Below are 15887 nucleotides of genomic sequence, written 5' to 3' on the forward strand. Positions count from 1 at the left end.
ATCTTCAATAACTGAAGATGACATTTCTACCAGAAGAGCTTGGGGTATTTGGGTCTGTCTCACTGAGATGGACAAAGTCAAGTTTCCGTTCAAATTCTACAATCATTCAGTGAACGGATCATTCCTGTTAAATACCATGACAGGAAAAACAACAAGTTTTGCAGAAGATCTATTTGAAAAGAAAAGAAATCTTTTGTGGAATAGCAAGCTGCCGGCAAGTAAAGAAACTCGTCGGAAATTCTGTAATATGGCACATGTAGGAAGATGGTCTGAAAACATCTGTCCAGAATGCCAAAACCAGAAGGAACCGGAATTTGGTAAAGGATTCAAGCCGAGATCTGATCGGAAACACTTTACCGATACCAGTACAAGTGGGGATGGACCACATTCACGATTTCCTCGAGGAAGCCGAAAGCCGAAGATTCCTCGACAAAATTAAAAGGGACATGTGACCCTCCATTACAAAAGCAGGACCACTACCATGTGAGTGGTAGAAACAAGACAACCACTAATTAGTGGTAAAGGACAAATAGACCACCAATAACAAATGGTGGATGACTCAGCAAGCATTGGATACCAATCTAAAAGGAATCCAATGAATAAAAGTAAATTAACTGGTCCCGAAAATTCATCCATAAATAAGGACAGAAAGGAAACCAGTTAACACACCAGAATCAAAACTTAAAAATGTATCGTGTATATTTGAAAGTTTTGAAAAGAAGAATAACATACAAGAGGAAATAGGCAGAAGCACTGAAATGGTTAGTAAATCATTTCAAAGAGTATAAAAAAGATGAAATTACTGCTGATATCCTGGAAACTCATCGTCAATGGTATCTAAGAGAGATAAAGGAGGATGAGAAGTTGATGTCAAGATTAATAATCTAGACAGGGACCCCTCAACCACCAAATGGTCCCCAATGCAAGCTGTAAAGGCTTATGAAGATTTGAAATCCGAAGTTCAAATCCGAAGGAGCCTTCTATAAATAAGGCAGGAAGAAGGAAGTGAAGATCATCAAATATTTTCTCCATTTCTTTCATACAAGGTTGTAATATTTTCTTTTCAAGTTTTATGAGTGTTAAGAGTTCAGCTACGATAAGTAGCTAAACAAGTTTCTCCTCCTCTACAGGAGGTTACTATGTAATAAATAAATGCTTGTGTTTGAATAAAAGAGATCTTTTGCTCTAGCCCCTCTCATGTATTATTTTCAAAATTTTATTTTATACTGTACACTCTAAGGTAGGAAACGAATTAGAGTTGTGCCAAGTGCTGCTGAAGGAATCTGCGTCGGTAACCATCGATTGCGATCGCGTGGTTAGGCTGTGAGGAGCAGTCTGTAAAATACGGTGGATATAACCCGGTGGCACTCCGGTCAAAGAGGTATAAGGTTTAATTTATTTTACGGAAGCATGATGGGCCGTTAAATTTTAAAAGAAAAAATCAATTATTTAAATTAAAGCATAAAGGGTATTTTGGGAAGTTGGGTACTAAAACAAAAATTGAAAAACTTTAGGTACTGAAACCTAAGTTGCCCTTAAGTGTTCGCATACGTGCTATCCAAATGCTAGGATCGAACTGACTTTATCGAGTAAAGGGTGACCACTGTTAAAATAAAAAATAAAAACTCATGAAATTATTATATCTAATTTATAAAAATATATAAAAAGATTCATCTTCAACTTATTGGTTGAGGTATTTAATTCTCACAATTAAGGTTTCGTGGTGGAAAATAGTGGATGTTGACTCACGGCCTACGCATACGTGGCACGTCTAATTGAATGACACGTGGTTTGTAGACATAGCCCTAATTGTCAATTTAGGCTGCGTTTGGTTCGGGTGATTAGCCGGGATAGATTATTTTATCCCGGCTAATCACCCGTTTGGTTGGATTTTTAGGAAATACGAGGGCCCGTGATAAAATTGAAAAGCCCGCACTGTAGCTACTATTTGTTGGACAAATAATACTGACAATTTAGGTGTGATAAATTATCCCACTCTTAATACCTCCTATTTTTCCATTTTTACCCTTCTCCTAAATTCAAACTCAAGTTAGCGACGGTTTGTAAAAATCTGTCCCAAATAGCGACGGTTTTCTCAAAAACCGTCGCTAATAACCACGGTTTTCTCAAAAACCGTCGCTAATAGCAACGGTTTTTCAGAAATTGTCGCCGATCTAAACAAGATCGGCGACGGTAAATCCGTCGCAAGACCATTTCCGGCAGACCATTTCCGGCAAATCCGTCGCTAATAGCGACGTTTCAGGCCCTCTCACCCGCCGACCTTTTCCGGCAGACCATTTCCGCCCGACCGCCGGCCACCACCGCCACTGTCGCCGTCGCGAAGGGGAAGGGCAAATTCGTCTTTTCATCAAAAAATTCAAAATAATCCTACACTTAAAAATCTTACCAAACATAATATTATTTTACACCATATATTACAATCCTATCACAATCATTTTCTTTATCATTTACGTACTAATCATTAGTTTACTCTATCCTTCAACCAAACGTAGCCTTAGACTAGAAGAGCATTATTTAGGTTTTAATGTAGTGGTGTTCTTTGCGGTGATGGCGATGTTTGGGGTGCAAAAACATCATGGCCAGTAATTAAGATTTCACAAAGATTTGAAAGTCTTTTTCTTTCTTAAAATTAATAAAATATGAATAGAAAAATATATAAATTAAATATGTTCCAATATAATAAATAAAAATCCCACTAGCTGCAAGGGAATTTTTCAAATTAAATTTTGGTGACATGTTGGCAGATTAAATTTATATTATTATTCCATTATTAAGGTTGAGAGGGGCCTGCGAATAACTTATTTTTGATGTCATTATAAGTTCTGGAAGACCAACAGGACAAACTGCTAGTTTTCGGATACGAGATATCCACCCTAGCGATATTTATCCAAAACACATACATTATCTCTATTAAACCTTTTAAACATAGTAACACAAATTTAAACTACCAAATTATTTTTTAAATCGTTTAAGATTTATTTAAAACAACCAAAATAACGTCAATTTTTTATTCTTAAAAAAAAAATCAATCTTTTTCTTGCATCCCAAAAAAATTCAAATCAATTTTTCTCACGATCGATTTCTCTCTGTCTGTCTGCTAGTTTATCCAAATTATTTTTAAAAAAATAATTTTAAAATAAGATGCAATAGATTATAAATTATTTAACAATCTTAATCATAAGCTTTGAAAACATATAAAATATTTCATATAAAATCCGCCAAACTTCTTTTAACTTTTATGTTACAAAATATCCTTTTACCTAATTAACACAGAATCATGAACAAAATATATCATGGTAAGATTCAAATCTATTATTTTATCTGAAAATCTCACGGTATACATTCCCAAATTATATTTAATTTCTGCACTTAAATATAAATAATTATAATCTTATTCAAATTTCATTTCATATCATGTCGAACATAAATATTTCAAATTGACAATATTACTTATAATAATATAATAAAAAGATTTTCGAGTTTTCGCCTCCATATTAAGCCGTTCCACGGTTTATGCCAATTCCACATCAATTACGCCCGCCGCAAAGGCTCGCCAAAAATTACGGAAAATGCAAATACTACGATAAACTATGAGCTATTTTTTGTTATTTTATCTGATAATCGTCATATAACATAAGTTCTATTTTAGTTATCATCGTCACCAAAAAAACAACAATCATTCCGGACACATGTTTTATAAATTTATTATTTACAAAAAAAAATTTGTGATCTTTTATAACCTATCCATAGAACACAAAAAAAAAAAAGTCTGCTCAGATCATATTATTGTAGAGAATAAAAATAAATGAATGGAGGGAGGGCGTCATATTTAGAGGTGAGAAAAAATACCAAATTTTCGGTATAACGAGTTACCGTATCGAAAAATACCGAATTTATCGAAATTTTCAGTATGGTATGATATCGATACGGAAATATACGGTACGGTAACTGACCGAAATTTGAATTTTCGGTATATACCAACATTTTTGAAATAATATATATAAATTAAAACATATATAGTATTTTAAAATAATAAAATTAATTTTTTAAAAAATATAAAATATTTTTTGGTGTCAAAATAAAGAATTTAACTTCAGTTTTGACTCATCTTGTTGGAATAGTCCAAATCGAAGTTCAGTGTAGCAACTCGACTTATAGTTAAGAATTTAAACTATTGAAAAGTCTTATATCTGTCGTCTAACCTTACAGCTAGCTAGAGGACTGAATGCTAGGCCTCGACTTGTTAAAAAGCTGACAGGCTTCAGAAATCATAGGACCCCATACATTGTTGCAAAGATAGCAGATGAAGAAGTCGCACATGTTGCGATTGAAGTTTATTGGTGTTTATTGATGTCTTGAATCTCTACACATGTTGCTGTTTGTGTTTATTGTCTAGATGGACTTGTTTTGTATATATCTTTCCAGGTTTCTTTGACTATCTTGAGGGATTTGTTTAGTATTGGTAATCACTTGCCTTGGAATTACAAGAGAATGAATTTTTTTATATATACTTTTCGATATGACGGTATTTTATCGATACCGTACCGAAACTCCAGCATACTCATACCGGTATCTTCGGTACAGTACGGTTCAGTACCGACCACCTCCAGATTCATATTTTAACACATGAAACCGCAGGAGAAGAGAGAATCAGAGAACCCCACGCACAAAAGACACAACTGTCACGGACTCCTTGCGAAAAAGAAGTCATTTGCAAATCTAGTATGATGATTTACAGGCCATATTTGTTAAGGAATAGAAGGACTACGACACCTAAGCCAGACAAGAACATGAAAGTTGCGGAGAAAACTTCCTTCGACCCTAGTTGGAGAATTGAGGTGTATGAGCGGAATGTGGGAAAGTTGACCACAACACATAATATTCATGTAGAAGGAAGTCCACTGGCTTGATCAAGAAACACAACACCAGACAACTCAGAAGTAACATAGATCTTGCCACGCACCATGAGCATGCAATAACATATTGCTGAGTAATAAGAAAAGGAAACTGGATCCTAATACGATTAGATATAGACGATCAGGAGTAAGAGGTCAAATATGAGTGTGTACTGTGTAACTGGTCTATATATGAGATGAGATAACACTGGAAACATTCAAATGTTGAAGTATATTCTCTATAATGTTCTCAGGGGCCAGATTTGAGCTTACTCGATTTCCTTGGTTCAGGAACAAACAACAGAAGAAGGGGCAGATCAACGTCTAGATTTGATCGACATACTCTGTCATGAAAATTCAAGTCCCTAGAACAACTTCAGTGGATCAATCTTTCTCTACGATCCTGGGTCAAAACCAAAAGAGTAACCATGATTTGTTCAATACATAATGTATGTTTGTTGCACAAGAATATATATATGAATGAATTAATATTCAGCAAACCTGGTATTTATAGGATAGATGTAAATGATAACTTTGTTTTCAGTGCTCAGATGATACTCATGGCGAGAGGGTTGCCCATGCTCTATTCACTGACACTGTTAAGTCAGACAACTCATACTTACTTCGATCTAGTCACATGAACCCCACATGCACCGAAAGACCTCCTAATGATGATTAAGTCATTACGCCCCATACATGTGAACTTGAAGATGACACTTGTACTGGAATGTCCGGATGAATATCCTTGATTAAGAGTAATGTTTCTTTGTTGTACTACTCGAACTCGCGCTACCCACGCTCCTTCCAAGCACTGGGTGGGCTGCTCCACTTTCTTGGCTACCCAAAACTCGGACTAAAAATGACCCGAGTACCGGATATATCCCGAGATATCACATAAAAAACATTTTATATTTGATCAAATGAGATGTTAGTTTTAAAAAAAAAGGAGTGTTTTGAACACCGCCCCTGTTTAATTTTTCAGGAGGTCGCGGTCTTTGTGCTCGCTCTATTATTTAAATTATTTATTTATTTTCTGATATTTCCGTAATTTTTTTAATAAAAAAACCCCAAATAGACAATTCATTTTTTATAATCTTTCTAATGTAAATTGATTCAGCCATTTAGAACGGAAGAATGCCTTATTTTGGTAAAGCCCAACAAATACATTATTTTGTAAACATAAATTGCTTCTAAAACTTTATAATCTTTGATTAGAAGAACCCAAAACTTACACCATAAGTCTGTACTTGAAAACATAATTCCAATAATGAAAAACACGGGAAAGCAGGGGAGGGGGTTAAATTTTTTATTAAATAACGTTAAGACACTCCCTCCACTAAATGCCGTTGAATCAGAAACTCGGCTCTCCAACAACCAAGCATCATATCGATATATCTTAACTTAAAATTGTTATATATAGAATACAATCTTCTCCAAAAGTACCATGCGCATCAAAACCCATCAGCATGCAACTCATAAGCCGAAAACTTCTCAACTTGAGGAAGCAAAGAAAGAAAATCAATCAGCCTCCATTGGGTTGCCGTCTTTTTGGATGATCTGCCATGAAAATGCCATTGTTTTTTCAGAACATAAACATGAAAAGTGAGATAGAGAAAAAATTCAAATGCCAAGAAAGAATAATGTAACAGCAGGCAACAAAGATTCAGAGAGGATGAAGAGAAAACGATATGAGAACCATGTAGACAAAAAAGAATAACATCAAACAGAACCCGAGGTAAGTATTCTTTCATTTTGTCATTAATTGATGCGTCGAAAGTATAGGAGGAAATAATGATATGATAGCACCATGTAGACAAAAAAGAATAACATCAAACAGAACCTGAGATATGTATTCTTTGATTTTGTCATTAGTTGATCCGTCAAGAGCTCTCTCAGCAAGCTCATAGTAAACAGTATTGCCTTCAGGGCCATTCACTTTTTCTTTCTGCAAATATCTGATACATAAGGCACACTAAGATCAGATATTATAACATTAGGCCAATCAAAGCCCCCAATAAATACAGTAAGAAACACCTTTGTTGGACGAGCGCCTCTAGTGCCTGTTTGGTATTTCCAAAGTTTGGATGATTCTCCTGATTTTCTTGCAACCCCATTCGTCTCAGATGATGCCAGAGATTTTCTTGGAGAATCAGAGACAACACAATAGTTTTATACATTAAAGCAATCTTAGATTGAAAAAAAATCTATAATATCTGAACTGGCACGATACAAAATCATAACCCCATCGGTCATTCATTCTCAATTTCACCATTTTAATAATATGTGAGTTCACAAATATTTATTGATATGCACAAGCGAGAATTAACTTGAGTTCGATGTGCACTGTTTTCTTGAAATTGAAGACAAGGCAATATATTAACAAATAAAGCATACAACATTTTATCGTGGAATCTAAAGCTGATAATCAAGAAAACAAGCACACCTTCTTCCACTCTGCCACCTGCTAAATGAATGATACCAACGACGACAAAAGTGAAACCTGCCAAGTGTGTTGAGTTTGTATCCTCTACAAATTTTCTGTAGACATCAGGGGGTATTTGACTTACGATTATGTACGATTTTGCATCAGATATCGCTGCATTGAAGAAACTATTAGAACATAGCATTTGGAAGAGCACTAAGAATTGAAAAGAGGAGGGTGCAATTGGTTGATTCAGCTGTCCCAGACATACTTTCAATCCAGACAAACAAAACCAAACATTACCCTCTCATTTTCACCAATTTTTAAACCTATAACATATCATAACTTTAATTCACCTTTCATCATTTCCCAAAAATACTATGTTATTATATTATATTTTAACACAATTCAATGTATTTTAAATGTACAGGACCCCACTCCTAAACATTATTCACGCAAATATGAATACAAAAATATATTATAATACTTATAGAAAGCATTTTACATGATTTGACCCTTATCGTAAAAGCTTTTCACTAAAATACAATTTAAAACACAAAAGTTTTATTCCTCGTGTCATTTCTTCAAAACTTTTCAAGTACAATGGCTAACTGTATAGCTTTGTTGGTAGAGGTTGTTTTCTAAATGGATTTTGCACGTGCACAACTCGGTCAGTTAATAGTTCTAGTGTATTGTAGTGCCGATAAATACTGAAATAAATTCAGAAAATGGCAGTGGAATTTGACAAAAAATGAGTCTGATATAACTCCAGTCAATGATTGTGGACCATCTATGCCGACCTTTGGAAGTTCATCTTTGCTATATTTAGAATGGAAGTGCATTAAGCCAAGTTCAAGATGCTAAGAAGCTCGGCTGAGAACCATTTGTTATCCAATTGAATAGCTAAGTCCGTGATATTGTTCACGAAAGCAAAGTGGGCCAATTCAAGGGGGAAGAGTTGGAATGCATTGATTTGATTGAAGCCCAAGAGTACAAAAAAGACTTAAAATAGGTGCGATTCACTTAAAAATTTATTGATGAAGGCCTAATTAGTGATAGTTCACCTAAGGTTTAGGTTTATTTATAATTTTTAGATTATTAGTCTGACAATTTTTATCGGCTAGCCTACACATTATTCTAGGCCCATACATGTTTCATTTTTAATTTATGTGTGCATATGTAGGGAATGGGTTTTTGACATAATTATTGAATATTATCCAGAGCAAATTCTTGAGTATTGCGAACTAAATGAACTTATCAGGATCTAGATACAGTAGTGTCCAACCAGATTCAGTATCTTTGATTTGTTGGAGAGGTTGAGTTCGAAATCATTTCAAATCTTGGTGAAATTTGGTTTATGCTTGGTAAATAATTGTTCTGCCAATTTCCAAGTCAAACTGAGATGATGCTTTTGCATTCTTGGTTTGGTACCGTGTTGTTTATGTATGATTGAAAACATTGACGACGCCTTTGGAAACTATACAAGTATTGATTAGGGACATTCATTATCGTTGGGGTTCTGATTACTCGTTCTCTCTTTCTGTGAAGGCACTGGTCATCCTCAAAAGTGTCTTAATTCTTCACAATTCAGTTTAAGTCCAACACATAAAAAAAAATGCTGATCCAACCAACAAAAATGTTAACACGAATCTCAGGTTCCTTGAATGTAAGCCCAAAATTGAAAAAATCTTACTTCATACAAAATTCAGGTTTACATAAAACGCATTAACATTAATTAATACAGACAACTGTATTCACCAAAACCAACACAGAAAAATATATCATAAAAAACTTACCCTGTTGCGATTGTGAAGCACGACCTGGATTAGCTGAAACTGAAGGCCGTGACCGCTGAAGCTCTCGCATTTCATAGCCAAAAATCGAGGAGAGTTTAGCTTTTGCCTCATTTATCACGAAAGCAGGCAAATTTCTTTGCCTATAGTTTTTACCAGTAATCAATTGTGTCAATTCATCCCTTTTTATAGGACAACCTGAATTTTGCTCAGATTTGAATAGGATATAACGGATGACTTCCCCAACCAATTTATCCTTTTCCTATAGCATAGATGCAAACAAAAACATGAATACATACATACTGAAAAAAGAATTATTCACATGGATACATACTATTTTTATGAGAAAAAACTCACATGCTCTGAAATGTCGAAATCGGAGAAGATTTCAGAAGACATTGTATAATGTTTTGGAAACTGAGGAGACCGTTGCTTTACCCGCTTCTAGCAAACTGCCAGTGACCAAAATTACCTTGCAAACTATCAAACAATACCAGATAAATACTATCAGTTCACAAGCAATCGTAAGGGACGAGCTCTTGCATTTCACTTCAAACTAAACTGCAATTCCTGCATTTAAGGCACTGTCAGACCTGCATTTCACTAAAAAGCTATGCCTTTCTGAATGCCTTCTTTCTAACAGCTATAACAAAAAACAAACATAAAATCTTTCATCTGTAACTGCAAGTACACTTTTTTATTAGAAAAAATGTAAAATATCAAATGAGTCATTGACACCGCGGAGAGTTCTTTAAAAAATGTATCGGCGGAGGGGAAATTCAAGCTTTCAGGGAGGAATCAAACTTGACTGGAAGGACACTCAAGATTTGGAAGGAACAATTGTTAAAACAAAAAGGGATTTTACTCTTACTTTTCTCTTCAATAGTTTCAGTGACTTGATAACCTATAGGGTTTTTGAAACAGGATTATAGTACAAATTTAGATTTATAAGGGAAAAAAAAAATATATGGGAGCAAAATAAATAAATTGGGATAATACCTATTTTCGTCCTTCTCGTTAACCGCTTTTCCCATTTCAGTCCCTTGTGATTTTTGACTGCTTAATTAATCCTTCATGTTTTCAAAATATTCCCGAATTGATCCTTACCGTTAGTTTGGCGTTAGGGGTAACGTTGACTTGACATTAGCGACGGTTTTATAAAAACCGTCGCTAAGTAGCGACGGATTTTCAAAATATTAGCGACGGTTTAATATTTTCATTAAAAAAAATAATTTTAATAATTTTTTAAAAAAAACTTAGAATCGGACTATGCTAACAATATTAATAATCTTAACACACACTTAAAAATTTACAAAAAATTAAAGCGAAAATGTTAACTTAAGTCGAAACTAAAATCGTGTGAGAGAAAAAAAATTTAAGTGTTGTAAAGTGATGTGTATGAAAATGGAAAGAGAGTATATTTATAGACAGTTTGCGACGGGTTTTGGTAACACCGTCGCTAATAGTGACGGTAATATTATTAACCTTGAAGTATAGACGGTTTTGCAATCACCGTCGCTATTTTACCAAAAGCATAAAGCAAACTGTCTATAAATATACTCTCTTTCCATTTTCATTCACATCACTTTACAACACTTAAAATTTTTTTCTCTCACATGATTTTAGTTTCGACTTAAGATAAACTTTTTCACCTTAATTTTTTGTAAATTTTTAAGTGTTAGTTAAGATTCTTAATATTGTTATCATAGTCCGATTCTAATTTTTTTTTAAAAAAAATTAATAAAATTAATTTTTTTATTTTATGGAAATAGTAAAACCGTCGCTAATGAGGGACGAGTTAAAACATTGTCGCTAATTAGCGACGGTTTTTTTAATGCCGTCGCTAAATAGCGACGGTTTAAAAACTCCGTCGCTAAGTAGCGACGGTTTCTCATAACGCCGTCGTTAATTAGCGACGGTTTAATATTTTCATAAAATAAAAAATTACTTTTATTAATTTTTTTTTTAAAAAATAAATTTATTTATGGAAATAGAACACGCAAATAGGAACTTTTAAAACCGGGTAGTCTCATTTTCATTCAATAGTTTCAGTGATGAAACCTATAGGTTTTGAAACAGGGATATAGACAAATTTAGAGATAAGCGGTTAACGAAAAGGACGAAAATGGACATTATCCCTAAATAAATTTGAAGCCAGCTGGTGAAATAGAAATGGTGAACGAAAGAGGGATTTGAGAGGGAACAATAACAAATATGAGGGAGAGGGTAGAAATGAAAAAAATATGAGGACAAATTTGGTCCCTATATTTTAGGGGTTCATCAATCAAAATAGTCCTAAATATTTCTAATACGATGCCATTTCAATCCGCCGTCAACAGCAGAGCCATCGATCCAATGTATAAATCGACAGATTAGAAATCCCATCTTTTCCTACACGACCTGGACGAAATCCATCGAACCACACAGTCTTGAAAAATAATAAATCAAAACACATTCTTTGAACTTAAAACAAAAACCCATATTAAAATGCAAAACCTACGGAGTTAGCTTTGAACGAAGCAAAGAGCAATCCATTATCATCAAAAGATATAAACTTATCGCCGTTTCAAGAATTATTGCTTCCATTCTCACCACATCAGATAATAATTTTCCACTCTCAAAATCAAAAGCCAATAATAAAATGAGAAACCCACGAATTAAAAATTAACCCTAAACTTATCCGACCCCCAAAAGGCAGAAACAATTAATTAAACGTAGTTAAGTGCCGTATGCGAAAATCAATCAGTAAGCAAAGTTTAATCATCAGTAGAAGCAGGTAACTTAGGTCGAAGGTAGGTTGGCAAAGCTTACCATAAAAGAGGAACGCATCAGAAGCACAAGGAAGGAAGTTGGGAGATCGATCAGACTAACTTTCGGAAGAAGGGAATTGAAGAGACACATCAAACTTATATCAAAAGTAAAATTTCTTTCTAATTATTAATTCAAAAATGGCGGAATACTGTACGAATGAGGATTGCGCTCAGTTTGCTGCGCTAATTCGATGCTTGGCGCGAAAATAGGAAATTTTTAATTTATAGTCTAGGACGATGTAAATGAACCAAACGATTTGCGAGCTATTCGAAGTTTGGTTCCATAAAAAGTTCGTTTGAGTTTGTTTGTTAATCATATCAATCAACATGTTAAACGAGCTATTAATGAATCGAGCTCAAGCCTCGCTTGATTAGCATGCTAAACAAGCTTTTAACGAGCCGAGCTCGATCCTGGCTTGATTAACATTCTAAACGAGCTTTTAACGAGCCGAGCTCAAGATTTTAATGAGCTCAGTAATTTCAATACAAACCAAATTCGAGCCTGATAATAGAAGCTCGAATCGAGCTCGAGCCTCAAACAATTTTAAACAAACCAAGCTCAAGTCTGATACTGTTTGATTTGGTTTGGATCGTTTACATCCCTATTTAGAGCATACATATATGGGTTTAGAATGTTAAACTACAAAATTATATATATATGCAAATATTTTATATATTTATTTGATAATCTTGATATTTATATTATGAAAATATTTTAAAACATTTTTTAAAATAATACATAAGAGCTCAAAAGCTCATGTTAATCATCTACAAATTATTTGAAATTGTTATGGACCGATGAATTTCAAATATATTCAAATATATTTTTGTAGTTTAAAAAAACAAGACCATAAATTTTAAATTCGCTCATTTCATATTTACATAATATTTCATTTAGTTATGATAAATTTCAAGTTCGCCCAATACGGTTGTATTTGAAATTCATTCTACTTTACGTATAAATTATGTGAATAAATAAATAAATACGTATTCAAAATTTTATCTATGGATTCATTGTTCTATCTAAATACAACATATACAAGTATATTTTATTCGACAATTAAATACTCCATTTTTCTTATATATTTCAAATGATTTTATTCCGATCCTCCATTCCATATTTCCATGTATATATTAGGTGATTGTATATGTACAGATAGCTGCATCATATTATTAATAATATATATTAATATAAAATCTTAGAATATATAAAACAAGAACTTTGAATATTATAATTTGGAACACGAAATTTGAACCGCTAGTAATTATCACATAGAGAACACAAGCACAAAGAAGAATTCCAAATAATTTAACATTCACACTCCCAACCCACGACTTGGAGAAAAACCATTCTTATTAGAGAACGAACATTCTTAATTACTCATGCTAGTGTTCCTTTGTCACCAACTTCTCTCCAATACCACACTAAAATCCCATTTAAATTCTCCCAAATCCCATGCAACTTTACACACAAATTCCCACCAAAACTTTGGAATATCTTAGCCATGTCGCAGATCAACGGCAATGGTGAATCCAAGAAATGTGCTAATTCGTTGCCTGAACGCACACCGACACCAGGGAAGGCAACCGTTCTTGCTATCGGGAAAGCGTTCCCGAGTCAAGTTGTTCCTCAAGATTGCTTGGTTGAGGGATACATTCGTGACACTAAGTGCGATGATTTAGCCATCAAGGAGAAACTAGAGCGTTTGTGTAAGTGATCATTTTACTTAGCAACAAATCATAATGTTCATATTTTCCCCTTAAGTTTGCTTTGATCACATATGCCTGACTATCTGTTCGAAAGATATTTGTATATGTGATATACAAAACAAAAAAATTACGTTAAGATTAATGTCAAATTAGAAATCTAGAGGGCAAAATAATAACAACAAATTAAATAAAATATTCATGAAAAGCATATATTATATATCTATAATTTATGCTGTGTTATTCCCTCATATTTCAGGCAAAACAACTACTGTGAAGACCAGATACACAGTCATGTCGAAAGAAATCCTCGACAAATACCCCGAACTCACCACCGAAGGCTCTCCGACGATTAAGCAACGCCTTGACATAGCGAACCCAGCCGTCGTCCAAATGGCTGCACAAGCAAGCCTAGCATGCATAAAACAATGGAACCGACCCGTATCGCACATCACGCACCTTGTTTATGTCTCATCCAGCGAGATACGCCTCCCAGGCGGTGACCTCTACCTCGCTGCTGAATTAGGCCTCAAAAACGACGTTAACCGAGTCATGCTCTACTTTCTAGGCTGCTACGGTGGGGTGACAGGCCTGAGGGTGGCCAAAGACATAGCGGAGAATAATCCCGGCAGCCGAGTTTTACTCACCACCTCCGAAACAACCATTCTTGGCTTCCGGCCACCGAATAAAACCCGCCCTTACGACCTTGTTGGGGCAGCATTATTTGGAGATGGCGCAGCTGCGGCGATCATAGGGACAGACCCGTTACTTGGGACTGAATCGCCATTCTTCGAACTGAACCACGCGGTGCAGCAGTTCTTGCCAGGGACACAGAATGTGATCGATGGGTACCTTTCGGAAGAAGGGATAAACTTCAAACTTGGGCGGGATCTTCCTCAGAAAATCGACGAAAACATCGAAGAGTTCTGCAAGAAACTCGTTGCAAAAACGGGTTTGAAGGATTATAACGAGCTGTTCTGGGCGGTTCATCCTGGTGGGCCGGCGATCCTCAACCGATTGGAGAGCACCCTCGGGTTGAAAAGAGAGAAGTTGGAGTGTAGCAGAAGGGCTTTAATGGATTTCGGAAATGTTAGCAGCAACACTGTGTTTTATGTGATGGAATACATGAGGGAGGAATTAAAGAAGGGGATTGATCGAGAAGAATGGGGGCTGGCTCTGGCTTTTGGACCTGGAATCACGTTTGAAGGGGTTCTTCTGCGTAGCTTGTGATGGAATATATATATATATATATATATATATATATATATATATATATATATATATATATATATATATATATATATATATATATTCATATTCTCAGAGTGTTGGAAGGTTGAGCAAAAAGTAACTTGCATGAGAAATTAATTAATATAATGCTGCAATAAATACTAAATTATGGATCGAGAAAGCCAAGGCATGTGAGTTATCAATGCTTTATTTTTATATATTTTTCATTCTAGATTTCTTTTTTATACACAATGAAAAAGTTGAATTTAAATTTAAGTTATTTTATTACCGCAAAAAATATCACATACAATATTATATTAACCATCGATTGTCACACAAGTAATTTTTTTACGAGTGTTACAGTAATTTTTGAAATACGACAAAATTAAAAAACCGTTGCAATTTGATACACGCTTATTAATGTAAGAAATGTTAATGATGTGATTTTTCTTCTTTATTACACTTGAGCTCAACCTTGTTTTCGCATGATGTATTTGAATTGAGAGCAAAATAAATCATAGTAATGCATGTACAAATTAAATAGTTTAATTTATTTACTCATTTACTGGCGGTATTTGATCATATATCACATTAATTAATAAAACAAATATATGCAAATCACATATCATTTTTTTTTAAAAAAAAATATTAGTGATGAATTTTGGTGGAATGATACGAAATAGTCCATGATTGATTGTTAGGAGTGTCAAAATATGGGACGACCAAACAAGTGGACCCGGTCAACCCAAAAAATCTTATTTGAATGGAGGGTTTTCAGGTTGAGATCAAATCGAATCGAACTTGAGAAAATCGAACCTGAGAAAATCTTTTGAAATATATAATTGTGACACAAAACAAGAACATGATATATGCTCATATTGGCATGTTATTTTTAAGTGGTTGAAGCATAACATTCAGGCTACAATTGGACAATCAAATAACAAACATCTTTTTATCAAAATGAATATTTCATTGACCAAAGTTTTTTGTGATGGTATATTTATTAGAC

The 15887-nt window shown here is 34.3% G+C and overlaps 2 protein-coding genes across 8 annotated transcripts; one reads left to right on the forward strand and one right to left on the reverse strand.

Moving 5' to 3' along the window:
- Positions 1-6262: 6262 nt before the first annotated feature.
- Positions 6263-12133, reverse strand: LOC140814850 (uncharacterized). Of its 7 annotated transcripts, none has more exons than XM_073173946.1 (7): positions 11943-12133; positions 9489-9611; positions 9135-9393; positions 7360-7512; positions 6951-7056; positions 6757-6871; positions 6263-6473 (listed from the first exon to the last, which is right to left on the reverse strand). In XM_073173946.1, the coding sequence occupies exons 2-7, from the start codon at positions 9528-9530 to the stop codon at positions 6435-6437; spliced, it is 714 nt and encodes a 237-aa protein (XP_073030047.1). In that variant the 5' UTR covers positions 9531-9611; positions 11943-12133; the 3' UTR covers positions 6263-6434. The 7 variants fall into 7 exon arrangements, with proteins under 7 accessions (XP_073030047.1, XP_073030050.1, XP_073030049.1 ...); XM_073173949.1 differs by having other exon boundaries at positions 9489-9701; XM_073173948.1 differs by having other exon boundaries at positions 9489-9734.
- Positions 12134-13446: 1313 nt separating this feature from the next.
- On the forward strand, positions 13447-14878 carry LOC140815082 (type III polyketide synthase A). The gene is made up of 2 exons (XM_073174189.1): positions 13447-13651; positions 13908-14878. Exons 1-2 carry the CDS (start codon positions 13447-13449, stop codon positions 14876-14878), a joined length of 1176 nt encoding a protein of 391 aa, XP_073030290.1.
- The last annotated feature ends 1009 nt before the right edge of the window (positions 14879-15887 follow it).

The sequence above is a fragment of the Primulina eburnea genome, chromosome 15 (assembly GCF_022965805.1).
Source record: "Primulina eburnea isolate SZY01 chromosome 15, ASM2296580v1, whole genome shotgun sequence".
In the NCBI taxonomy this organism is placed as follows: Eukaryota; Viridiplantae; Streptophyta; class Magnoliopsida; order Lamiales; family Gesneriaceae; genus Primulina; species Primulina eburnea.

Bases quoted from the DNA above. Each gene is read 5' to 3' on its own strand.
- LOC140814850 (XM_073173946.1), bottom strand. From the start codon at position 9,530: ATGTCTTCTGAAATCTTCTCCGATTTCGACATTTCAGAGCAT. The intron at 6,872-6,950 runs GTGTTTCTTACT...CTTATGTATCAG, and splicing joins GAGGCGCTCGTCCAACAAAG to ATATTTGCAGAAAGAAAAAG. The intron at 6,474-6,756 runs GTTCTGTTTGAT...TTTTCATGGCAG, and splicing joins TCAAAGAATACATATCTCAG to ATCATCCAAAAAGACGGCAA.
- LOC140815082 (XM_073174189.1), top strand. From the start codon at position 13,447: ATGTCGCAGATCAACGGCAATGGTGAATCCAAGAAATGTGCTAATTCG. The intron at 13,652-13,907 runs GTAAGTGATCAT...CTCATATTTCAG, and splicing joins GGAGAAACTAGAGCGTTTGT to GCAAAACAACTACTGTGAAG.